Source organism: Sceloporus occidentalis, unplaced genomic scaffold (genome assembly GCF_023333645.1).
Source record: "Sceloporus occidentalis isolate IW3139 unplaced genomic scaffold, rSceOcc1.0.p SCAF_1, whole genome shotgun sequence".
NCBI lineage: Eukaryota > Metazoa > Chordata > Lepidosauria > Squamata > Phrynosomatidae > Sceloporus > Sceloporus occidentalis.
In genome coordinates, this window is record NW_028316981.1 from 56,829,665 (window position 1) to 56,856,702 (window position 27,038).

General features: G+C 39.9%; 1 protein-coding gene across 6 annotated transcripts in view; it reads right to left on the bottom strand.

Moving 5' to 3' along the window:
• The window catches only part of LOC149321440 (NCK-interacting protein with SH3 domain-like), a 139,079-nt gene that overhangs the window by 37,630 nt on the left and 74,411 nt on the right, over positions 1 to 27,038 (bottom strand). For all 6 annotated transcript variants that reach the window (XR_016280948.1, XM_089521674.1, XM_089521662.1 and 3 more), the window contains exons 3-5: positions 25,096 to 25,291; positions 19,606 to 19,693; positions 14,604 to 15,202 (exon numbers count right to left, since the gene is read on the bottom strand). Coding sequence is in view for 5 of the 6 variants with exons in the window: in XM_089521674.1 (XP_089377800.1) it covers positions 14,604 to 15,202; positions 19,606 to 19,693; positions 25,096 to 25,291 (883 nt within the window). In the remaining variant the exon portion in view is untranslated. The remainder of the gene's footprint in view (positions 1 to 14,603; positions 15,203 to 19,605; positions 19,694 to 25,095; positions 25,292 to 27,038) is intronic.

The window sequence follows — 27,038 nt, forward strand, 5'->3', positions numbered from 1 at the left end:
AGAAAGCAGGAGCAGCAGCCATTACTAAGTGAGTGCAGTGGTGCAGACTGCACCAGGTGACATCCCAGAAGAGGGGTGACACCCACTTGGGCCCTCCCCAAGTTGCAGGGTGAGGACCGCTACAGCTTCCACCTCACCCCTCCAGACCTCTCAGCTGCGGTGCCACTTTCCTCCTGAGAAGAACAGTGTCGTAGGAGCGAAGGAGAGGGCTGGCACAGCTATCCATTTTAAGGAACCCTAAAAGGATGTTTCATATAGCTCTCATCCTCATCGTGGCCCTTAAGGCCCCTAGTTCCCCTTGTCTTTCCTGCATACCAATACTTTGACTCCCTGCCACTCCCCCTTTCCCTCCCACTGTCCTCCTACTGTCCCCTTTCCCCCTCAACACCCCCTTGGACCTTTCCATCACCTCCTGAGAGGGTGTACCGCCCACTTTGGAAATCACTGACCTAAACTATCTGCAACAGATAGTGGAAGGCACTGCCCTATATAGAGACTTACCACTGGTGCATCTAGCTCAGTATGATCTACATTGATTCCCAACAGCTCTCCAGGGTTTCAGACAGAGAACCTTTCCAGGCCTGCCTAGACCTAGAGATGTCAAGGACCAAACTTGGGACCATTCACATGCAAAGCACATGCTTTACCTCTGAGGTATCATCATTCCCTGACCTGTGCAGAAAAAGATTCTGAACACATCCTAGCAAGCATCTCACAAATTAACCTGTTCATAACAGCAAAGACTCCTACAACACATGGAGCAAGAAATTCTAGAGGTGTAAGGAGAGGCGGTGACACTGGGGATAATACTGCAAATATACATTGGATAATGGAGTGTACCAAAGAATTCCAGAAGAAAATCAGCATTTGCTTTATAGTATAGCAGAACCTTTGATCACATAGATCATGAAAAGTTATGGATTTTTCTTAAAGAATTTGGAGTGCTAATATATTTTATTGTCCTGATGTGTAACCTGTACTCAAGATAAGAGACTACCAGGAGGAGCCCTGGTAGCACAATAGTTACATGCCAGTACTGCAGCCACTCACTCACAAACTACAAGGTAGTGAGTTCAATTCTAGTCAGGGGCTCAGGGTCGACTCAGCCTAACATCCTTCTGAGGTTGCTAAAATGAGTACCCAGCTTGTTGGTGTGATTAACTTACAGCTGTAAACTGCTTAGAGGCTGCTTAGTGAGGTATGAAGCAGGATATAAATGAAGCTGCTATTGCTATTGCTACCATTAGGACAGAATACAAAGAAACAGAATGATTCTCAATTGGAAAGGGGGTCAGGAAAGTCTGCATTCCATTACTTTATTTGTTCAATTTGTATGCAGAAAATGTCATATACAGAGCAGGTTTAGACTTAATTGAAAGTGGAGTGAAGATTGGAAGAAGGGATATGAACACTCAAAGATATGCAGATGACACGATACTAGTAGTAGAAAATAACAAGGAACAATTACTAAGGAAAGTCAAACAAGGACGTTCTAAGTCAGGCTTACTGTTGAACATTAATAAAACAAAAATAACCATGAAAAAAATCACACAAATGCAGACTGAAATAGTTAGATTTCCCACACATAGGATCAATCACTGATCAGAAAGGAGATGATATTTAAGAAATCAGAAGACTAGGACTGGGAAGGGCAGCTAGAAAAGAACTAGACAAGACCCTGAAGAACAAAGCTATACAACTGAATACTAAGGTTTGGATTGTCAATCAGAGGTATGCTATCATACTTCTCATTACTATGTATGGGTGTGAGAGCGAGAGAGGGAAAGTATGCTGGTAGAAAAAAAAATCATTTGAGATGTGGTGTTGGATAGGAGTTCTACAGAAAACATGGATGGCTAAAAATATAAACAAATGGGGCCTAGAACAAATCAAGCCTGAAAGCTTCCTAAAAGCCAAGAAAACTAAATTGGGGCTATCATACTTCATCCACATCATGAGAAGGCATGACTCACTAGAAAAGATTATAGTGCCTGTAAAAGTAGAAGGCAGTAGGAAGAGAAACAGATGGCATACCAGATAGATAGACTTAATCAAGTTGGACGTGCCACTGAGTCTGCAGCAGAGCTTTTGCAGATAGGGTGTCTTGGAGGGGTCTCATTCACAAGGTCACCATGAGTTCAGGTTGGCTTGAAGGTGGTTAACAACCATCTGTTTACAAGCTGAGGTGTGAACCAGTTAAATTGTATAAATCAGGCACTGAAATCAAAATGTTAGCTACCCAGTTTTGGTGTACTAAGACAATGTGGGGGGAAATATGGTGATTTTAATCCCATTCTTGGAGAGACTATTGTAGGTGGAAGACAGCACGGACACATAGCTTCATATCTTGCAAAGAATACTGGCATTCTGTAAGAAGTGGTCTTTTAATAGGTTTGTTTAAAAGAGGCAGACAGGAAGGCGGGTGATTTGCAACAGACCTGGAAGGATTTCTGACTCTCAATTATATAACAGCAGCAGCAGCAACAGCAACAAAATGATATCCTTGTACCCCATCATATTATATTGCTGTAATGAGGAAAGTCTGGGATAACCAGGTGTAGATGGACTGTGAAGTCTGTGTAGGTCTAGTATTTCAAAACACATTATTTTTACCTTAAGAATTCCTTAAGTTCACGTCTTTTGTGAAAAGCTCTTGTTGGAGGATCTTGGTCCTAGTAAAAACTCAAGTAGAACCCACAAGCTTGAAGGCTATCCCAACATAAACACACTGTAAATTTATTACTGAATCCCACCTCATGAATAGTGAACTGCCTGCTCACACTGAAATCTAATGTTTGTTCAGGGTTACTGTTTTCAAAATTCCTGTTCATTTCCCATTATTTTGCTATAGCTTTTAAAGTATCAAACACTCCATAAACAGGACTTTCCTAAAATTGTAGAAAAGGGGACAGCCAGACCCAGTTCATGCCCCCCTCCTCCTTAAAGCCATATGAGATGAAGTGATGGTGACTGCAGAAAACTGTGTAGAAGATCATGTAGTCAGTACACTTAGGCCTGTTACAGACTGCCAAAATAAAGCTGCTTCAGGTCTCTTTGGAGATATGCTATTTAAATGATGCATGGGTCCTAAGAATCTGGAAGCTGCACCAAAGCTGCACTCCAGTGCTTAGGAATGGAGTGTGGCTTTGGCGCGACCTCCGGACTCTTAGGACCCATGCATCATTTAAATAGCAAACCTCCAAAGAGACCCGAAGCAGCTTTATTTTGGCAGTCTGTAACAGGCCTTAGTTTCCTGCTATCACTCATTCGGGCATTCCTGGAGAAAAGTATTTTCCAGAGTTTCTTTCTATATTATATCTGGAGAGTTCTTAGAGAATGCAGCCACCAAACAGAGCAAAGAGAGATGCAAATTCTACAATGCGCTGAAAAAATATGATTTATTAATGAGGCCCAAAATATTTCAAGGTAGCGATTCTGTAGGATAAAAATAAAAGATGAAATCATACAAATCCATATAAAGAATTTGAAGAATACTAAGTTTGTAGCGGTTAACTGAATGGTATGCATAATCTGCAACAACAATAAAAACAGACTTCTATTAAAAGGGGGAGATAAAGTAAAAATGTTGAAGATGATGATGATCATGTAGTCAGTGTTGGGCTTGATTAATAAATAATTATTTTCACTCCACTTTAGAGCTAATGTTTCCTACAGTTTCTAGGACTCTCCTGATTGTCATAACAGCATATGAGACAACTAAAAGAATTAAGGGGCTCCTTGCTCCACTCAGCTATTCACAGAATTTATCCACTCAGGACTCACTTATCAGCATGCTTCCTAGACTAGGCTTCTTATACTAGACATTCTTCTACTGCTAGTATTAATGTAAGAATATATTGCTGTCCTGTGGATATTCTTTGTCTGCATATCAATTCCAAGCTTTTTCACAAAACCTTGAATCTCATTAAAGTGCTACATACATTCTATAAAACTGTAAGGACTGAACTGTATGCTGTCAGTCTTCTACACCCTTTGTCATTCCTCCTCCTCTTCATGTGTGTATGTGCATTCAAGTTTGCTGTCCATTTATGGTGACCCCATGAATTTCACACAGTTTTCTTAGGCAAGGAATACTGAGAGGTGGTTTTGCTAGTTCCTTCCTCTGACACATAACCTACAACACCTGGTATTTGGTCCTCTTCCATTTTTTCTGCCCCATGCCATGTTATTGATAGAACTGTTGTCATTTCACCTCTCTATTAGTTTCAAAGCATCTTTCCCCCCCAAATATTTTCTAGTTGGAGAATAACACAAAACCATGTATAACCATTATTTCTGACAGATTAAAAACAAGTGAAGAATCTAAGATATGAAAGAACATTAATCAGTACAATACTGAATCCTCAAACCATAAAATAATGATGGAACAAAAACAGGATTCTTTCATGCAGGCCTCCCAAAACAGTACTGCCACAATAGGAAAGGTTCTCTTTGATGTAATTACACTGATCAAAGCTTTACATGGTCATGAGATAGTTGCCAGGGCTTCATTAGCCAGCACCAGATCCAGTTCATGTTCAGGTTGTGAATTTTACTGTTAATGGGAAACAAAGGGAGCAGCAAGGGAAGCAATGAACAAGAACAAAATCTTAAGGACTATGTTGCTCTCCTGGAAATGAACTTCATGTTCTGTCTCAAGCCATCCCATGCCACTCTGATATTTTTTTATCTATTAAAAAACCAATTTAATAGTATAGGTATACAAACACCACTCCTATTATAATAAAATAAAATACAATCATAGAAGCATGAAATTGTATAAGAGGGAACCTGTGTGTTTGTCCAGAAGATGCAAGATGCATAAAGATCTCTGGGGCGAGCAAGGAATTTTAAAACAAACAAATGCAAATTGTGATGATAAAATGTTGAGGCAACCAAACCTTAGAGGCCTTTTTTTTCAATTACTCCAAAGCTTTCTCTACCTTTTAACATATAAATTTATTTCCTCACCATCCCCCCATTCCACATGCACCAAACTGCTAATGGACTTGAACAAGATCATTCTACAGTATTAGCAAAGCTCTCTAATCTGACTAACTTCTTGACATATCATGTACTGTCTTAATGCGATTTCAGCACTAATTCTATTTCTTTCACTCACACTGTTGGGGTCAGATATCCTTTTATTAAGCAACTGGCAGCTATTACAGCTACATAGCCACCCTGTTCAATTGTTTCAACGAACCACACTATGTCTCAGGAAGGCAGCAGACAACATAAATGAATAGATTCTACAATATTTGAAAGATTTGCCTTGAGCTTATTTGTGTTTGTCATTCTGCATTTGGAAGGCAAAACTGAATGTGAGAAGCATCCAATCATATATTTTCTACCAAGGAGAAGGTGATTATTTGAGATGGTTATCCCCTATCACCTCCACTGCTAACAGATGGAAAACAGATTCTGGTGTGTAAACTTGCCATATGTACTCAACTATAACTTGACCTCATATATAAGTTGAGGTCAGGTTTTGGGGCCAATAATATGGATTTTGCCATGACCCATGGATAGGTTGAGGGTAAAACGTGGAGGCTTTTTCTGTGTGTGTATGACAAGAGAGACTCTCACTGAGCCTTTTCTTCATCGTTTCAGCTTTCGTTTCAGCCAGACACTGGAGGGAGACTCTTAAACAAACAGCAATATCAGTCAATAACCTAGGACTCCTTCTGCTTGGCTCTTTCTTGCTAAACTCCTCTCTGCACTGTATAGGGAAATCTGAAAGAGCTGCTATAATGTTTTCATAGTGACCCGTAAATAAGTCGATCTGGGATTTTGCGGTCAATTTTTGGGCATACATTTTTAGACTTATAGATGAGTATATACGGTAGCCGTGTTGCTGCAAAAGTTGCACTATGACTTTCCTCCTAACTTTTTGCAAGTTGCTCCAGAGAACCAATGGCTATATATAAACAGTTGTTGTTCTTTTAATTCTACATTTGGGTAGATGCACACAGCCACCACATCCAAGATTCAAGTTTAAAAAAAGAAGATATCATTGTGCATCATTCTCTGCTGCTGAATGTTTTAAACCCGAGTGCTACCTACAGTTTATACACGAAAGGGGCCATAATCTCACCACCACACCCCAGAGACTCTAGCCCAGATTAACAGTGCTGTATGAGACAGACACTTAATTCAATTCACTGAGTCAATCTCTAGGGTAGCCCCTTTGAAAATGTAGTGTTGTGTATAGACGTAGCTCAGTTCCCTGGCCAAGTGCGTAGTAATTACTGATTTTTTTTCTTTTTCTGCAATTATAATCCTGTTACAGTGCAAGTCTCCTACATGAATGCCACTTCCACATGTGCAGAAGTGTCAGAGAGAAAGCAAAGGTTCTTAGTTTCTATTATTACAGCATTGCTCTGACTTTTACTATGAGATATTGTGGCCATCCTCAGGCCAATCAGTCAAAGCACCTTCTACAGATCAACTGGGCAGCAAACATCTACCATCAAGATCTTGGTGGAATGCAGCCCCTCCATCAAGATGTCAAGGAAGTTGGTTGTTTCTCAGGGATCCAAGGGGTTTGTGGCTATCAGCACTCCTAGCATGAGTGATAGAAACCAGGTGTCAAACCCTCCTCTCTCTTGCTCCTAATGGAGGGCAGTAATCAGTAATAAGAGACAGCAGTTTTATCACATACCTAGTGATAGTTGTCTAAATGCCTGTAACAGGTGCCTTCTACGTGACACTTGTTTCAGTTCTACGTTTTCCACTACTATTATTAGGAAAAGCAATGTCAAGGAGTATATCAAAGTGAAGATATCAGGCTAATAGAACTGGATATGGGCCCAACAATTCCTAAACTGGTATTTTTATCTGCTTGGTCACTTGTTGAATGTTTTCATTCCTTGAATGACCTTTGAATGAAATAAAAAAAAATAGTTGAGAAGAGCTGGAAAAGATGGCTGATGGTTGAATAAAGTATTCAGGATTGGGAAAGGAAAAAGCCTAACTTGAGGGAATTTATCTGGAAGATTTGGTCTCTGGACCTCATGGCTGAGAAAAGCATGAGATGACACTGTGCTCTGAGGCTGTAGTGAAGCTTAGAGCAGGGAGGAGAACACAGGGCCATTAGCTATCAGCTTTAACCAGGTAGAACCTCTGCAAACACTTCTTGAAACAGAAGCCAGAAGCAACAAGAAAAGTAGGAAAGAGAAGAAAACTGTGTGTACCATCTATTTCTGGCTGTGAGGGATGGGCTAGGTGGAATTTAAGGAAATCTGGTCTAGGAATCAAGTTGCTGAAACCTTACGTGGATGGTGGAGACACTTTTAACTATTAGGATGGCCAAACAAGGATGTTTAAAGAATCCCATTTTGTTGTTTCAGAAGAAACACTTTATTCCCTTGTGGAAATAACTATCTTAATTAACACTCTAATATTGTTCAGTTTGTATCTAGTGGCTGTGTCAATCTTATGCCTAGTCACAGGAGTCAGGTTACTGACTTCTATATATGTGGCTAATTTGGGGGGCAGCAACTATAGGTTTTAATTTGAGAGAGTATTTCATTAGTTTGAGAGCTGCTCAAGAAGTTTATCAAAAAGTGAAGAGGTGTTCCAAATCCCTTTGTCATAAGCCTCAAACTTTTAAAAGTGAACATTATATGGTTTCATAATATTTTTTGTTCCATTACATTTAAGGGCAATCCTACAAGGCACCTACCCTGATTTTTCCAATGCCACCCACAAGAAAAGCAAACCCTCTCATAGCATTAATGAATCTAAAAGCAAAACAAGTTTTGAAAACAAGTTTAAATACAAATTAAACTTCAAACCCTCCCCTCAAATATTTAGTGCAAATTTCATATAAAGCTATCCTGGAGCTAGAGTTGAAGGCAAGTGGTAGTAGCAACTAGCTTCAAACAAGGACCCAAGTCTCATCACTGAAGTTTACTGCCTTGTCATGCCACTTATACCAGTATGGATGTAAGAGCAAACAGGATCTTTTTAGAGTCAAGAATACACCAAGACTCTAAAAGTAAAGGATCTGCAGGGACAGTGTAAGTGAAAAATCACAATTTCCTGTCTTTAGGGTCCTCTTATTAAAGATTTTTTTGAGTGTCTTAGGAAAAGTGCTAACATAGTCCTCCGTGCATTTACGCATAAAATGGAGCTTCTGGGAGCACCAAGAAGATCTTTAACAACAACACAACACCTTCAAGTGGTGTGTGGACAGCAGTCCTACGATTCAACTTAATACTGCCCTCTCTGGGAAGCAGAGCCCCAGAGAATAAGGTATCATCATTGATTAAAGCCTCACACTGTTTCATACTAAATCTCTCTCCTCCCTTTCATAATACATTCTTTAATTAGTTGTATCCTTTCTTCTGTCTCCCTACTTTAAATTAAAAGTCAAAGCACTACTTTACTAAATCAATTTTAGAATCCATTACCACAGACTTATTCCCAGTGTGCTCTCGTAAAAGATGAATTGCTTCTGTTTTTTTTTAATTCCGGTCTGCTTTGCCGCCCTGTTCATACAATACAAAGTAGAAGAAATATACTGATACCACACTCAGTCTGCAGTATGTTTAAGTACAAATTCTGTAGCAGAAGAGTTTTGAGAAGAAGGAATCTGCACCTATGTTATGTATTTCCTTAACTATGATAGGGATGGGGCATCCACCCAAAGGCAATTCAGGTGCACAAGAGTAAAATTGGTTTTAAGTTAGTTTCCCCATAAGCTTAGGGCTTCCATCTTCTTCTCTATATTTCTCTGTAGTATTCTGGCTAACTGGTCAAAAGGAGGGCATAGTTTTATCAAGACAAATAGCTAAAGCCTTATTCACATGTTTAGCACTCTATAAGCTACTTTTGGTGGGACTGCACATCCTGCATGCATATCCTCTTTCTGCCTTTGCATGTTTAATATTCAAATGTGGCAAATATCATTCACTCATACATATGCTCCTCTTCACAAAGTATTTTATAAAGCTTGGCACCAAAATATCCTAATGGTACCACATTCCATCTGATTTTTCATGCTAAGTAGGGTCAGGCCTGGTTAATACTTGGATGGGGACCACCAAGTAATACCAGGGCTACAGTCCATATTGACAGGAAGGCAAAGATAAAGCAAATCTCATTGTGAGGATGTTGGCCATCTGTCCACTCTACATAGATGTACATTTTGGCAGAGGAAGGGCAAACAGATATGAATTTGCACAGGAAAGTGAAAAAAATTAATTGTTAATGTGAATGAGCAAAAATCTGTAGCAATTTGCACAATACACTGACATGTAAATGAGCCCTAAGAAAACCTTATGCAATCCATGGAATAATCTTAAATTGACAGTTCACATGAAGGCATTATACATTATTTTCATACATGCATAGATGGAATTATATGCACGTGTCCACCACCCAGATATATGTACACCAGATTTTATTAGCTGTTTATCACCTCTAGATATTAAGTCACATGCATGCAGGCAGAACAGATGTTCTATGGCATGCTCTATCAGGAAAAGAGACTCTAATATATTATATATTTTCTGTTTTTCATAGCAGTCCTTCTGACGGCTCCCCTTTATTATCAAATAATCTAGAGGACTACATAGTATAAGCAAGGTACTTTGCATAAGTTTTTGATTAATTAGAGCTGGTATGCAAGAATCACAGGAATGAGATTTTCTTCCTGTTCAATGAGAATATGAGGGAGTCTGCACAATTTGAGCACTATTTGTACTTTGGGATCTTTCTTAGGAAAATTTAGTTGTGTAAAAATATGTGCAATCTTCTGGCAAAGAAAATGTGTTTTGGGGGAGAAAGTGTTTCCTGCACACAAAACAATCAATGTTTTTATGCAGGGGACTGTGCATTTTGTGCAATTCCTGAGCATAGTACTGCAAAATCCCTTCAAAAGATATTCTCCAAGAGTGAGCATGTTCCTGGAATATTCGCCAAAAGATTGTTCTCTAGAAATGGAAAAATTTTCTAATTTTTCACACTTATCTAAATATTCAACTTTTAGCTTACTCCGAATATTTTAGAGCTTTCTTGAGCATTCCAGCATTAAAAAGATAAATATTGAGGACAAAGAAATGTAGCACTTTCATGTTGTAATTTGCAAGGTCTTCTAGCTTTCAAGAAATAGAAGCAGGCTTACTGCATGACTGATAGATGAGATATACCAATGAAGATAACAGAGCTAGGAGAGCCAGGCTCATGTCCTCCTCATCAATCCACTGAAAAACTAGTGAGTAATTGCTGGAGCAGGAACATATTTGCGTCTCTCCAAGGTCTCTGCCATGCACAAGACCATTTCCAAATACAGGCATATGTCTTCAAACAGTGAGAGAGTGGTGGAAGAGAAAATATTAAATGGCGAAGGAGATGTCAATGTTGAGATATCTGAGTCAAAATCTGTATCAGAACCTCACTGATACAGTGCAATGGAGGCTCTACAGATAGTTCAAGTGATGAGCGAGGCTTTTGAAGCTGATGGGAGAGCTGGTGAGAGATCGGTACCAATGCCAAAACAGATGTAGTTGATGTCAGAAGAAGCAGTTTGAATTGGAGTAGTATAGAACATCAGTGATGTCAATGTAGTGTGAAGACCAATTATGGTAGGTACTGAAGTGGGTACAGAAACAGCTGAGGCTGGTTTAGGATGACAAAGAGTCAAGAAAGGAAACGTTTATGGAAACTCTAGTACTCCTGTGCTAGAAAGCCACTGTGGCATAATAATTTGAGTGTTGGACTAGGACTCTGGAGACCAGGGTTTGAATCTCAACTCAGCCATGGAAAACAACTAGGAGGCCTTGGGTAAGTCACACTCACCATAAAATGGAAACGACTGAAAGGCATCAAACAACTTCTGTACTCCTGATATTGATTGTGATCCCAGTATCTACTGTACTTGCCACAATATGACAACATGAGAAATAAGACCCTGTGGGCCCTTTCCAAAATGGTTCTCTATGGTATCAATCGCAGAAATTGAAATGTAGGGGGAGTCCCCTCTGCATTTAAGGTCACAACAGGAGAAATGTGTGTTTACATAGGAATACTTTCTGTGAAAAGAAGAGCAATTCCAAAATGGAGAGTGATGTCAAATCAGACTACAGCAACAATGATGAGAACAAGACCAATGAAAAGAAGAAAAGTCATTCAGGATGCTGAACCTGTCTATCTGCATCTCTCACATGTGTGGAGGACAGGTGGACCATCTGCAGTGGTGGTAAAGCTAATGAGGGCACATCTTGATGGTGATTAGTTGCTCTTAAGGGCTGCGTAGTCATGGATAATAATAATAATAATAATAATAATAATAATAATAATAATAATAGCAACAACATCTCTTCATGAATGAAGGAGGGAAACAACAATTAACAGACACAGCACATCAGTTAAAACACATCAATTAAAATACACATCAATTCAAAATCATAGAATCATAGAGTTGGAAGAGACCACAAGGGCCATCCAGTCCAACCCCGCCATGCAGGAAATGCAAATCAAAGCATCCCCGACAGATGGCCATCCAGCCTCTGTTTGAAGACCTCCAAGGAGGGAGACTCCACTACACTCCGAGGAAGTGTGTTCCACTGTCGAACAGCCCTTACTGTCAGGAAGTTCCTCCTAATGTTGAGGTGGAATCTCTTTTCCTGCAGCTTGCATCCACTGCTCCGGGTCCTAGTCTCTGGAGCAGCAGAAAACAAGCTGGCTCCCTCCTCAATATGACATCCTTTCAAATATTTAAACAGAGCTATCATATCACCCCTTAACCTTCTTTTCTCCAGGCTAAACATCCCCAGCTCCCTAAGTCATTCCTCGTAGGGCATGGTTTCCAGACCTTTCACCATTTTAGTCGCCCTCCTTTGGACACGCTCCAGTTTCTCAATGTCCTTTTTGAATTGTGGCGCCCAGAACTGGACACAATATTCCAGGTGGGGAATATAGTGGCACTATTACTTCCCTTGATCTAGACACTATACTTCTATTGATGCAGCCTAAAATCGCATTGGCCTTGTTAGCTGCTGCATTGCACTGTTGACTCATGTTCAACTTGTGGTCTACTTGGACTCCTAGATCCCTTTCACATGTTGTCTACTTAAGCCAGGTGTCCCCCATCCTATATCTGTGCATTTCATTTTTTCGCCCTAAGTGCAGTACCTTACATTTCTCCCTGTTGAAGTTCATTTTGTTAGCTGTGGCCCAGCTTTCTAGTCTATTCAGGTCATTGTGAATTTTGATCCTGTCCTCTGGAGTATTAGCTATTCCTCCTAATTTGGTGTCATCTGCAAATTTGATAAGTATTCCCCCAATTTTTTCCTCCAAGTCATTGATAAAGATGTTGAACAGTACTGGGCCAAGGACAGACCTCTGTGGGACCCCACTGGTCACTTCTCTCCAGGATGAAAAGGTGCCATTGTTGAGCACCCTTTGGGTTCGTCCGGTCAACCAATTACAAATCCACGTAACAGTTGCCTTGTCTAGCCCACATTTTACAAGCTTGTTTGCAAGAATGTCATGGGGAACCCTGTCAAAGGCCTTACTGAAATCAAGATATACTATATCCACAGCATTCCCTTCATCTACCAAGCTAGTAATTTTATCAAAGAAAGAGATCAGATTTGTCTGGCATGATTTGTTTCTCTGAAACCCATGTTGACTTTTTGTGATTATGGAATTGCTTTCTAGATGTTCACAGACTCTCTTTTTAATGACCTGCTCCAGAATCTTTCCTGGTATCTATGTCAGACTAACTGGCCGATAATTGTTTGGATCCTCTTTCTTCCCCTTTTTGAAGATGGGGACGCCTTCCTGGGGGCTCTGGTGGTGGAGGAGAAAGCTGCCGGCTATGGCTCGTTGGACATGCCTCCATCCAGTGTGCCTTAGTCCTCCAGTGACGTCCAGGACGGAGGCACGTCCAAATTCCCCAGGCCGGCAGCCTTCCCCGCCGCTGTGACTGCTGCTGTCCTCCAGGCTGCCAAGGCCTCCCAGAAACCCAAGCTCAGGGAGGCCACAGCAGCCGGAAGGACAGCAGTGGTGGCAGCGGCGGGGAAGGCTGCTGTCATGAGGACTTTGGACGTGCCTCCATCCTGGACGTCACTGGAGGACTAAGGCATGCTGGACGGAGGCATGTCCAACGAGCTCCAGCCGGCAGCCTTCTCTGCTGCCGCTGCCATGGCCCCCAGGAGGGAGGCAAGAAGGAGGGAAGGAGGAGGAGCGGAAGGAGGGAAGGGAGGGAGGAAGGGAGGGAGGGAGGAAGGAAGGAGGTATGGGTGGGAGGGAGGCACGGCAGAGAGGGGCTGTCAGGGCAGAGTCAAATCCGCCCTGGATTCCCACTGGGCTGAATTGATTTATTTTCAAATAAATTGATTCAGCCCAAAAAGGAGTGGGAAAACCCAGCTCCTTTTTGGCATGGGTTAAATGGGGGAACCATGGTGGTTTAAACTGGATCATAATTCAACACAATCCGATTTAAACAATAGTCGGAATGGGCCCTTAGACTGTGCATTGGTAGTTATTACCAGAATAGAAAAAATGTGGCTAAAAGAAGTGGTTTTTGTTCCTATGTGGATCTCCACCCTCACCCCATCTCCATGCTTTGTAGGTGCAATCTTAAAGTGGAGTGTCTCACAGTGTCCTCTTTCTGCACTGCAGACTGATGGCTGCTGTTGATTTGAATGACTGCTTTTCTGTGTAGACATTTTTATCATCATCTTTTCTCAAGCATTCTTCATCTTTGCTGTCTTCTTCTACTCATACTCTGCTTTAAAAGCATGATCTTCAAGTTCATGTGCCTCATTTTTGATTTACTGGTGAGGATTTCATAAACTGCTGAGTGAATTACCCAACTGTGCAGTCATAAAGTGCCTGAGTTTTCCCTTTCTGTAATATGGGTTATTGGCTGTTGTAGTTTCAAAAGACTGCTCTGTCTATGCTGATCCTATCTTCTGAACCATCAAATAGCATCGGGAGCAGCTCCCAATGTTCTTCTAATCCTTCTTAAAAACAAAACAAACCCCCTTTCAAGACCAAGTTTTGGGTGAGAAACTTCATTTGAAAGATGATTTAATCCATGCTTCTGAAAGCATTATGGCTAAACAGCTCCTTCTTCAAGCACTGGTGTGCCAATTGGACAAAGGAGTGGTATTAAGGGGTGGTTCCCATAAATCTTTTCTTCCAGAACAGGACCAAACTTTGAAACCCTTCTGAATCAAGGTGAAAGACTGTATTACTCTTCACTTAGATGCTAATTACATGCAGTGCGTTGCTTAAGCATCCTTAGGATCTTTGCCAAAGAAGATGATGGACAGCAAACGGAAAGTGTTTGGTGCCACCTCTGCTGATCCCTTGGCTGCACACCACCCACCTGAATGAGCACCAGCCACTACTGGTATGAAAGTCCTCACACAACTCTTTTGTGTCAGACAGACAATGAACTATGTTTCTATGATCTCTTAAAGCATTTAAACACTGTAGAACTGTTATTATATTCTATAACTATGATCCTATATGAAGAGTACATTTCTTAAATTGAACTCTAAAGAGGATTTTCCTAAGCATTCCAATTAAATCAGACTGTAGCATATATTTCACAGAAACAAAAATGAAGCATTCAAACCTACCTTGCTTTCCACCAGTGAGATGAGAATCTGCTCCATGATGCTGTTAATGGCTGGCACAGAAGTTTGAATGTGGCCGATTACCACACCTATGGCAACCCGAGAGAGCTCATAACTGAGATTTGTGTTCCTGCGGACTAGTTCAATCAATTCGGCTCCTATTGTCTTTGGCACAGACACCATGAAGCCAGATGATTCCTGTTCTACATCTTCCAAACAAGGTGACTTCTTATCTTCCAGACAAAGAGAGTCAAAGTCTTCTAACCCTGCAGGAGCAGCCTGCACAGTCTCCTTTGCTTGTACACTCTTTTCATCATTTGCACGTGAAACCTCCATTTGCATGGGAGGTAGTGGAGCAGCTCTCTTGGTCTGGGGGGATTTGCTTGCACTCCCATGCTTCCTTTGCACTACAGGGGTAACCTCTAAACTCTGTGATACCATTGTGTGGGCACTTCTACTGGGAACAGGGGGAGGGGTATTGTTAGGGCTGGGAGTAGCGGTTGGGAGACCTGATTCGGTTGAGCCAGTGTACAAGGTATCCAGCGAAGTTGTGCTAACTGAAGAGGCACTAGAAACTGACCCAGAAGTGATTTCAACTGCATCTGAAAGGGAACAATTAAAATGTCTTAGCAACGGCACCAAAGGAAATGGGGAAAAACCAATTGCAGCAGCAGAGTCCATTAAGAACTCATTGTGCATGCTTCTTCAGTAATTTAACTACTCTTCCTGGTTCACTTATCTCGAAACAAAATTGTATTAACTGTCTCTGGAGTATTCCTGATACTAACTTCCTTACAGCAAGGGAGAAAAGGCTGTTCTACAGTGACAACTTTTCTTCAAAGACCTCACTGTAATTCAGGGATGGAAGAGAGTTTTCCCTACTGGATTAGGTAATATTTTTCATTTTAAGCAGACAGCAGTTATTCTGAATAATGTGTTTTTCTTTCTTGAATGTAAAAGATGGGATTCTCAAGTGTCTCTTTTTTCATCGTGTTGTTATTTCTGAAATTATTTCCCAAAGACAGTACAAACTGGAGGTGATCAAGAGTCAGACATCACATGTGTAAAAAGAGTGTGATCCTCATCCACCTATAGGTTGCTTTCTAGGCAGTGGATTTTTAGCTCACAGTTTATTCTTAAATTGCTCCTAAGTTATTTCTGCTGCAGAGAATATCTAGATGCTGTTTAATTTTGAATAAGGATGGCATTGCATTTGCCATCATTGTTGGGGTTAAAAAAATAATTCCCCTAGTTTGGAATCCCTGTAGTTATTAAAATCTAATTCCCTCTCTAATGAAAGCCTGGTTTATAATGGGAGACTGGCCTCAACAGTGGAATAACAAGTGATGAGGCTTTTAATCTTTAATGTCATATTATGTGTACAAGTAAACTACATACCCTAATGCATCAGATCCTGTCTGATCTTGGAAACTAAGGAGAGTCTGCCCTGTTTAGTACTTGAATGGAAAACTGCCAGTAAGTACCACTTGCTATGTTTCAGAGGAAGGAATTGGCAAAACCACCTCTGAGAATTCCTTGCCTAAGAAAACTGAAATGCATGGGGTTATAAATAAACAGGTGACTTGAAAGCGTGTGCACACATGCACATACGCAAACACCAACTCATAGTTGCCTCAACCAAATATTTAGCCCTCATTTCCCAAATTATCTTATTTGACAATGGAAACTATTATGAGGGTACATGGGGTGCTGCTGTGACACTGGTCTCAATAATAAGAGAAACCCTAGTACCATTTCTCTACTTTGTGTGACAACCTCTTCTCTGGTGGCGGTAATATAGCTGAATGTTGAAGGAAGAGAACAAAAGAAGCAACATGGGAGGGGGGAATGTTGCGAGTAAGGCAGCTGAGTCCTTGTGTTCCCCAAAATAATGTTGTTAGAAGTGTGATGGGGCTCAAACACTGCTATGGCTCAAAAATAACTTTTTGTTATTTTATAGCTAAGTGCAGCTGTTCAAAATTGAAATGGAGGTGGACATGCCCATCCAGTTTTGAGCGTTCCTAAAACAAGGCTCTCTTCCTTAAATTGCATTTGTTTTCAGCTTATCTGGCTCATAACCTGGCATACTACTACACTGTATTGTTGTGACTAACTGAAGATCCCAATTAGGCAATCAGTATGTTCTTACACATTAACAAGTTTCTGGACATTGTCGTGGCAATTATTGCTTTTAAACCTAAGAGCAATATTTGCTTAAAGGTCTCTGTGTGATTATGGGGAATGCTTCCAGACTCCTCAGCTCCTTGCCAGCATCCTACATGTCTCATTATTCTGTACCTTCTAGCATTGTATGATATTGTATTAGCTCTAAAATCTTGACCTGGCATAGCTAGTCTTGTTAAGAACTGATGTCAACCCATTTTCACCCTTGTAACTTATGGGAGCTCTTCAGTCCTATTCACTTGTCTTTTTCAATGCATATCAGAGGAGTACCAATTCTCCCTTTCATCACTTTCTTCACATGGAGGGCAACAACTCTACAGAGGAGAGGTTCCTGTTCAACTGGAGGCTCTTCATAGTCAAAAAACCCTGGAAAAGTCAGGAATCCCACTTATGTGGTAAAGCGCCATGCAAATAAGAACCTCTCTTTCGCAGTCACAATCACTTTCCATGTGAGGAAAGCAAATGATGGAGGGGGTTGGGATATGGCAGTCTATGTGATAAGGAAATGGGGTGAATGACAAGTGGCAAGGCTTTTAACATTTAATTCCACATTATGTGTACCAATAAACTCACAGCTGCCCAAACCAAATACTTAAGTTAGTAGAATTTATTTGAAATAGTAGATTCCAGTTAGCTAGGCTGTCTTACTTAAAATTCTTCTTTTGTTCTTTCTACAGAGTTTTATTCTTTATCTTTAAAAAAAAAACACATTACAGATCCTGTTCAGTCATTCTTTCTATAGTTAAGTCAAGGAAGATTACATATGGTAAATAGTGACACAGATAAACAACCTGAGAGCCTTATCTGAAGAAGGAAAAAGGCAGCACATTCAAATAGCAACAATGCTGATTCTAATACTTGATTAGCTTTATCAAATTCACTTTACCCATAAATCTCTTAGGAGCGAAAAGGGAAAATATCTATTTCTTGTTTCAAATAAGTTTTTCTAATTGCTAATGAATCAAATAGTACACTCTCACTACCTTGTATTTAAGGCACAAAGCTAACAACATCTGAACTCCCAGAAATTATGTCTTTTTAAACAAACATCTTGAAGGGAACACTGGAAATTTCTCTGTCCACTGATCTTTCTTGTATACACAGAAGGACTGGTGAACTGGACTGTTTTCAGTGAAAAGCTTTCTAAAACTACTCTATTCTCTGGCCCAAGGATAGTATGTTTTGACAGGTTTATTTCCCCTAAACCAAGCTTTCCAATTATCATTCACCAGGTTGCCTTAAGGAAGTACACATTCCTCCAGATGAAGTTCATCCCCAGTATGAGTCTCAGCTTCAAAAACTGAAATCTATTGCACACATTTGGCCTAGTGCTAAGTGATCCACATGTAATCTTTGAGTTTCACACCAACCAACCAATAAAAAAAAGAAATACAAATACATTTTTTGTCAGTTTTCATGTTTCATATCCTGTAAATGTCCGAATCAGCTTTATTATCTGTTTTAGGTTAGTACCCTTGGCTTATCTTCTGTTTATTATTTTCCTCAGTGCACCAAGGCCATGCAGAACCTGAAAAATTCATAGTTCCTTCTTTCATTCTTCAGATTCACCATTGCTTACCTCTGACAAACAAAAAGAGTAATGCTTTTTTGTTGTTGATGATGCAATTGATTTCTATGTTCTCTATATACCAATGTTGACTGTGGTTCCTGAATATGAATGTTGGGGCTACAACTACCAAGTTGGGCACTTAAAAGAGTGTCCAACCTGAGCCTCAAAGCTGTACTGCAGGATTGGAGAACCTGTGACCCATTAGTTTTAACCATCTTGGCCAATCTGAAGGCAGACAGAAATTTTCCATCCCTGCTTGATATAATCAATTCATTAAATTGTAGTATTGGAAAAGTCTTAACTTTGCACCACCAACAAGTAATATTCAGATTTTATCAACATGGGAATCAACTGCCAGCACCTGTTAACTGACACAGTTTCCTGGTAGAAATAATAGTGAATTGCTCCCAAAAGTACTACTTCTACAATGTTCAGACCTGAACAAAGAGGATAGACTGTTCACAGAAAGCTAAGATTTAACTGAGCTCTCCATCACTGTATTATTAGTGGGCTCCCCCTCGTGATCTATAAAGATATCACATCCTGCTAGGACAAAACTGCAATTCACATTGTACTTGGTTGCAGTACCCCAAGAAAGAGATGGAAGTTTTTCAAGTTATTCTTCTTGACTAACAAAGAAAAGTTATTCTCTCCAACATTGCCAGGTCATTTGGGAAAGACTTGGCATTGATATTTTCAAGGTTCAGCTCCTCTGGAAATGACTGGCACACACACACTTGAGATGGTTCATACGGTTCATTCACATTTTCATTTGCTCCTTTTAAGTTACTTCTCTAACTAAAATGGCTGAGAGCTATAGCTATAGTGAAAAGAATCCAGCAGTACTTCTGCCTGCCCACAGAGTGGGGACACAGAGCTACCAAACTATTCCCACATTTTCTGAAATATGGAATCACCAGCCATGTCTTCCTTGTGATAAGACATGTAAGCTTTTCCATATAGACAGCTTTAATCAAAGGAATGGCCTGTAACAACATCCCTATGATTTCAAAACCATCTTGTACACAGAAGCAGTCTTAATCTTTGAAGATCTTAGAACTATTTCAAATACTTTGGTCTAAGATTGCAAGCATATTTTTTAATCTTATGGCGATTGCCTCAAAGCAAATATTTGGCATTAAGGCATCTCTTGTGATCTTCTTCCCATCAAACACAACACAAGGAGAAAGAGATGTTGCCCACCTAGTACCAATCACCTGTATCACAGATCTGCAAAAGCTTTCTCCTTACTTTTAATGGAGGTAGCTGACTGTAGGTTCATGTGTTTCTCTGATGGTGGTGGAGAAACAGGAGCAGCACGGCGTGGCTGTAGAGGGATCTAGAAGAAAACATTTTAGAATAAATCAAAGGTAGCAGTGCCAAACAAGGCATATGTGACAGATAACATTTTTTGTATGTGTGCAAATTTGTCCCAGCATTGCTGTTTCCATTCATTAAAGAAGCCCATGAAGAATAGAAATGTTAACAATATCAGCTTCCTCCAAGAGTAAAGCAGAAGAAACTCAGAACACATCGCTTTCTTCCCTACTGATGACAAGAAAAGCAGCATGCGTAATTACTATGTTCAGCAGCGCGCTGCACTTGTGTTGCACAGACCTGTCAAACACGTACACTTTGTGTCGCTCTCAACCCCTCCACAGAGGCAGTAAGCTATGTGCATATTAGATATACTTGGAGTGATCCATGTAACAAATTATGCTCGCAAAGGGATAAAGACAAAGAGGAGACACATGTAGGTTTTCTTCATTTTAATGCATACAGAGCATTTTTTAAAACTCAGACTGGAAAAAAGTCTCAGGCTAGACAAGGCCATTTACAATGCCATTCATTCCCTGTAGAGGCTCATGACAGGAAAAAACTTCAACTAGTATGCAGTGCTTAAGCTCCCTACAGCTAGCAAGTACATTTCCAAAGTCACACACTTCTCTGTGAGTGGATAAAGTTGAAATATTGATTGCAGACCATGAGGACAGGGCAGCGAGAAGTGGGGCTACTGCTCTGTCACATTCAGACTGGAAAGGGGGTAGCAGTCCTGTATCACAGGGCTCCCCCCTTCCTTGTGGGAGCATGGCAGGGTGAGCAATAATTGTGACATTGTAATATCATAACAAAAGTGTTGATTCAAGTCAGACAGAGGTAGGCAGCTTGTGGCCCTCCAGATACTGAACTGTGACACTTTGGTGAGAGACTATGGGAGATGCAATCCAGCACCATCCCGCACTCACAACTTGCTTACCAAAGACTACATTTTTCCAGTACAGATTGAATTTCTCTTATCAAGAATTCCAAAATTCAAAATATTCCAAAAACCAAAACATGTTTCATGAATGGCCGAGATAGTAACATCTTTGCTTTCTGATGGTTCACACTTTTTTGCACACAAATTATTAAAAATATTATATCAAATTACCATCAGACTATGTGTATAAAGTGTATATGAAACATAAATAAATTTTGTGTTCAGACTTAGTTTCTACAATTCACAAAATGGTGGAAGATATTTTGAGAATTAAATTTCAATTAAAACTGGAATTAATTTTGTTAGCAATATTGGAACTGACTAGAGACAAATATATGGAAGTTATGCAGTATATGGAAACTATGAGAATGATTTGAGCACAGAGATGGAAAGAGACAACAATTCCACAAGAAGACTGGTTGTTGAAACTATGAATTTGCAGAAGTGGATAGGCATACAATTTTAATGCATGGTAAATCTATGGATTTTTTTTTTTTGAATGTATGGAAGTTATTAATAGATTATATGGAAAATAAGTGGGGCTCTGCAAGGATCTTAGGTTTTTGAGAAACATAGGCCTGTTACAGACAGCCAAAATAAAGCTGCTTCGAGTCACAGTGGAGTTATGGTGTTTCAATGATGCATGGGTCCTAAGAGTCCAAAAGCCACACCAAAGCTGCACTCCAGTCCTTAGGGCTGGAGTGTGGCTTTGGTGCGACTTCTAGACTCTTAAGATGCATGCATCATTGAAACACCATACCTCCACTGTGACTCGAAGCAGCTTTATTTTGGCTGTCTGTAACAGGCCATAGAATTGTTTTATAAGTGGAACTTTAGATAAGATTTTATTAACGTTTAAGAGATAGGATTAATTTCTGAACTTTAATGCTAATTGGGATTAATAAGACCTCCAAAACTATATTAAAAAGGTGGTAATTCTTAAATAAATATTAGGATTTCAGCTAACTCCCATCTCATACCGCTGAAACCTGAGGCCTACATCCTTGTTTTTATATACTTTTGCTGTCCTCTATTATTTTTTATGCCAAGACTAGGACTGTAACCAGCATGGTTACAGGAGAAAGATACACTTTCAGAGAAGAGTTTAAAAGCAGATACTAGAGTGAAACTAGTTTAAAGAAAATGTCACTGTAGGAAAATGGCAACACTGACTAAAGAGCCAATGGAAGACAGCAATGAACATATTTCTTTATTTAGAAACTGCCTGCCTTCAGTTCACCTATATCACAGTCAAAGACAATGTGTTCTCAAAACACTGGCAAAATGTCATTTGATTTCCCCTTGCCTGCTTCTATAAACACACCTGCATCAAGGCCAACTTAGCCTTAATTACCTGACATTTAATAAAAATTACAGGCTCTGCAAAACGTTAGATATGACCAGGAACAGCAGGATTTAGCCTTCTACTTCAGTTGGCTGACTTCAGGGGAAGCTGCATTGAAAGGGTTTCAATAGTTTCCATGAAACTTCTCTCTTTGACCCCTATTTATCCTTCATTTACAAAGAGATTGAAAGCTGTACTGAAGCTCTAAGTGGTGCTCAGGAAATCCATCTTAAATGGAATTTCTGATTTGTGTAAACACAGGTTATTTTTAAAACTCACATGTGAAGCTCTCAAGATGAGACAACACATTCACTACTGCAATGAAGGGTGGAAATTCATTATCAGAGGTAGAACTATACCTTACACTAGCAACCACACATTTCTCAAAAACAGTTTTGTGTGTGTTAGGGGCAGGGGCTTAACCCTTCCTTTCTACTGATTCTTCTATGGGCTTAACCTTTCCTTTCTACTGATTCGTCTATGAACCCCCACAACAGCCAAGCTTCTTCCATTTTCAGTGAACATCTAGGGGAAAATGGTTGGATGATCCACACTGGTGGGTAACCAGCTACCACAAGAAGAGTTACATACATTCCACCCAGTTCCTATATATATGTGTTCCTATCCAGAACTAGCACTCTGAGACAAACATAGGTTTGTTGCCACACTTATCAGAAAATACACAATTTTGTTCTCGGCTGCGTCAATTTGAGCTTCCTCTGCTATAGTTATAGTTCCTCTGCTATTAAAAAACAAACTCAAAAACCTAAAATCATTTAAAAACATTTTTGTTGTTTGCTGCTTTTCTGTCCATTGACTAGAAATGGGAACCTGTGAAATTGAAGAGTATCAGGTCAATTTCATGCTTGTGATGTTTGCTAAAGAAGCACCACCCAATCTTCCTTCACCTTTTGCTACCCCAGCAGACATTCATACATGAGAACATATCATCAGTCACACCCTTATATTAGTTTTGAAAATTGATTGTTTCAGGTTTCAAACTTGTTCTTGCCAGAGATACCTGTGTAGAAACAAAGACACACCTCCGCTTGCCAAGACATGGAGAAATGAGCCTATCTCCTCATCAATTATTATAATTATTATTATAGTTTATTTCTAATGCACTGTAAATGTACACAGCGCTGTACATACAAATGATCAAATCAATAAAAATAAAATCTGCCAATGGCATAAAATCTAAAAAATATGTATAAAACAATAGGTGATAATATAAAATAGAATTGGTTAAAATAAGCAAGCATCAAATCACATTTTGCTAAAAGAAAGGATTTTCATTGTGCTGCTGATAGAAAACTGGAAGGATTTCTGACTATAAAATGTATGCCCTGTGATTCAGGCCCTCCAAACCCTAATGCCCTTCTCCCAAGCCCCTTTTGGTGGCAATGTGTGTCTATTGACCCTCAGAGATTCCCCTCCTCCCCGGAACAAGCTAACTACTCAGACACTGCTTAAAAAGTAACGATGATGATGATGCTACCAGAAGGCCAAGGTTAAAACAAGAAAATAAGTTTTCAAAGTGGAGATAAGAGGGTCCTTAAAGATCAGTACAAGCTAGCAGATGTTTATTCTTCTATCTGGATAGTCAAAGGATACACAAGTATTTTCTCTCCCTGGTAATTCTACGTTCATCATCTGACATAATGTGCAAACCGCATTACGTCAGAGCGCACTGAAAAGAGACTATCTATAAATCTTTCCCAAGATTATGTATGGGAAGCTTCCTTCCCTCTAGTTGAGGTACATGTTTTGCTGAAGTTTCACTTAGGTAAGAAATATAGTTGGGGGGAGAATTCCATTGCCCATCTTTCTGTCTGTACATACGTATTCCTAGTTTCTCCTGTTTCTTCCAAAAGAGGTTTAATAAGTATATTTGCCTCGAGTACAGATGTAAATAGATCAAGAAATAAACTGCTGTTGCAGACAGCATGCTCCATTCCATTTAAGAGAGTTCTTTGGTTACTACAAGTGTTAGTATCTTCAAAATTATTACAACAAGCAACTTGCCTTTTTTTCAAGTAAGACATACCCTTACTCCTTTTGGGGGAACAGATTTCTTCCCAAGCTCATACTTTGGTGAGTAAATAGTTTCAACAATTCCATGCTATCAACTTCCGCCTACAAACTTAAAAATATATCTGAAAGCTACATAATCCTTGATATATATTTAAACATAAGCAAAACTCTCTTTGTCAATCATATTTTCCATACTTTCTTTGTCATTAGGAAAGTAAGGATTTAAGGTATCTTTGTTATGTTCAAAGGAATAAAAAGCATCCCCATTTATCCCAAAAAGCAGTAGAAATTAACCATCTCTATATTAAAAATCAGTTTGGAGGATGGAAGAAGAGAGACAAAACATTAAGCAGTTCCATAATAATTTTTACAACCTCTCCCCCAAGGAATTTTCAAGTCTTTAAAAGCATATCATTAGATTGCTGAATACTGAATATTCTAATTGTCTCCCACAACTCTCTCTTACACTACCTTCCTCCTGGGGATTCTAAAAAAGCTTTGCAAATGAACGAAACTCTGCAGCCAGGTCTATTCTGTACTTCATGTCAGGTGCAGTAAATCTAACAAAAGTTTCTTCCTGACATTTCGCCAGCATCTGTGGCTGGCATCTTCAGAGAATGTTCAGAGAACATTCTCTGAAGATGCCAGCCACAGATGCTGGTGAAACATCAGGAAGAAACTCTGCTAGAACATGGTCACTTAGCCCGAAAAACCCACAAAAAACAATCTATGAACTTTCAGTTTATACAACTTCTCAATAGCTTGTTCGTTCAGTTAAAAAAAAAAAGCTCCTTACCTCATCATTCTTTCTTTGTATTTATTCCCAATGATCAGCATGTACCACAAACAGAACATTCAATATTAGGAAGGAATAATTACCTCCCAGTTTAAGAAAAAACAAACTGAGTCCAACTAACACATGCAGACAAGAGCACATAAAATAAAAGATACAAATATTCCAGCAATACTTCTGCATGCTTTTAATTTTATTGTTCTTTTAAACTGAATGTTTTGAGTCCCAATTTTTGGGGGGAAGCAGGATGATGATGATGATGACGACGGCAAATAATAATAATAATAATAATAATAATAATAATAATACCTGGTAAAGGCCATCTTCATCCTCTTGGGTGTCTGTGTTAGGCACACTGTGGTGCCGTTCATATCCAGTCCTGCAGACACCATTGGGCTGCCTGACTAGGTCCAAATGGTGGTCACTGGTGGAAGGAGTTACCCCATGAGTAGATGGTGAGTGACTTTTACGAGAAACAGTTTCCTTCCGATGATGGATCAACTTCCTATCAATGTAACATAACAGTCAGATTGAGGAGACAAGACTTAAGGGACTGATCTAAGTCGCAGCACACAGCAGACACTGTAGAGTGGATTTATCATTGCATAAATAATGATTTAATTTCAAAGAGGTAATAAATCTAACACCACTAAACTAACAAGGAAGTTTGGAGTTTGGATATAGTTTGTATAAAAAGCATCAAATTCATCCAACTCTGATTCAAAGTATAAATTCTTTTACCACTTGCTGCACTTTTGCTCATGTCTCCTGACAAAATTAACTGCAAAAGGATTTGAGGCAGAAAAGGCATGTTTCAACAAAACTAAAGTACCAGCATTAGAACACTGATCACTGTGAAAGGTACATTTCTACACAAATATTTCAAGAGCAGAACATTTTAATCTGAAACATCTAGAACCTTAATGTGCAAGAAGAAACTTCATTAAACTTTTTACTGCCCTTCAAGCAAAATCAGTTGCAAAAGTATACACTCAATAGATCAAGCTATGGTGGGAAACCTATTACCTTCCAGGTACTGTGGCAGACCAACATTCAGAGGGCCACAGGTTCCTTACCCCTAGCTTAAATGATAAGTGCCACATTTAAGATAGCACTCCTCCAGATTCCAAGATCACAAAAACCTTTAATATCTTTGATATCTTAGTGGTTCCACACAATTCTTAATGTAGACTATTGTAAGCATCTTTCCCCCTGAAATTTTCATACTCCAGTCCTGAAGGTATAGCTTCTTAACTCTCTTTTAACTCTCTTTTACTATATCTGGTTACTACTTCCCTTTAATTACAGAGTCCAAATAGAAGGGCTGTGAATTAGGTCAAGTCCAACATGAAGTAAAGATAACTTTGGTAGGATGGATGAACTGAGACATGAAAATAGGCATCTGTCGTGCCCAGCATGACTGATGACTCAGAGGATGAGAGGGCTGAGTTAGAGTCCCAGTTTGAGCCCAAGGCTGAGCCAGGCATAGCTGTGCCCTGCCAGCTCATGCAGAGTCTGTGGCTACCAAAGAGGCTCAAGCAGAGTCGGTGGCCTCCAAAGAGGCTCAACCAGAGTCTTTGGTCTCCCAAGAGGCTCAGCAACCAAGCCTCCCAGCAGCAGAGTTTTCAGGCATAGAAGAGGATGAAGAGAGCATACCCATCTTCTACCAGCAAAAAGCTGAAAGGGTGTACCTCCAGCGTTCGAGGAGGCTTTATGAAAAACGCCAATTATTCAGCAAACAGGTGAGCTCATGAGAGCTGGTAATATAAATAGGTGAAGAACGCCAAGCCAGTTCTAAGAGATTATCTGAGTTTGCTGGCGAAAGCATGCTTGTATCTGACTCTCTCCTTGGCCTGAACTCTTGACGCTCACACTGTTTTCTCATCTTTACTATCTGGAACCCTTGACCTTTGGACTACCTTGTTAATCTGCCTCATCAGAATCCTAGACATCGGACTGCTTGACTATTCTCTGGCTAGACTATTCTCGTGTCTGAGGGTGGTGGGTGAGCCACTGGCAATCAATGTCCACTAGCCAGTAAAGAGGGTTGACCCTCTTGGAGGCAGAGGGGATTAATAATAATAACTTTATTACGGCCATTTGGCCAGCACAACAGAGGGGATTGATGATGGATCAGCCCAGTAATGGCAAGCAACCTCCAGGAGGTGTGGCAATGGTAAGATTGAAGTAAGTGGTGAAGAGGTATCTGAGTCTGATTGGTAGATGGGCTCATGGACAGGTGGAAGGTCAGT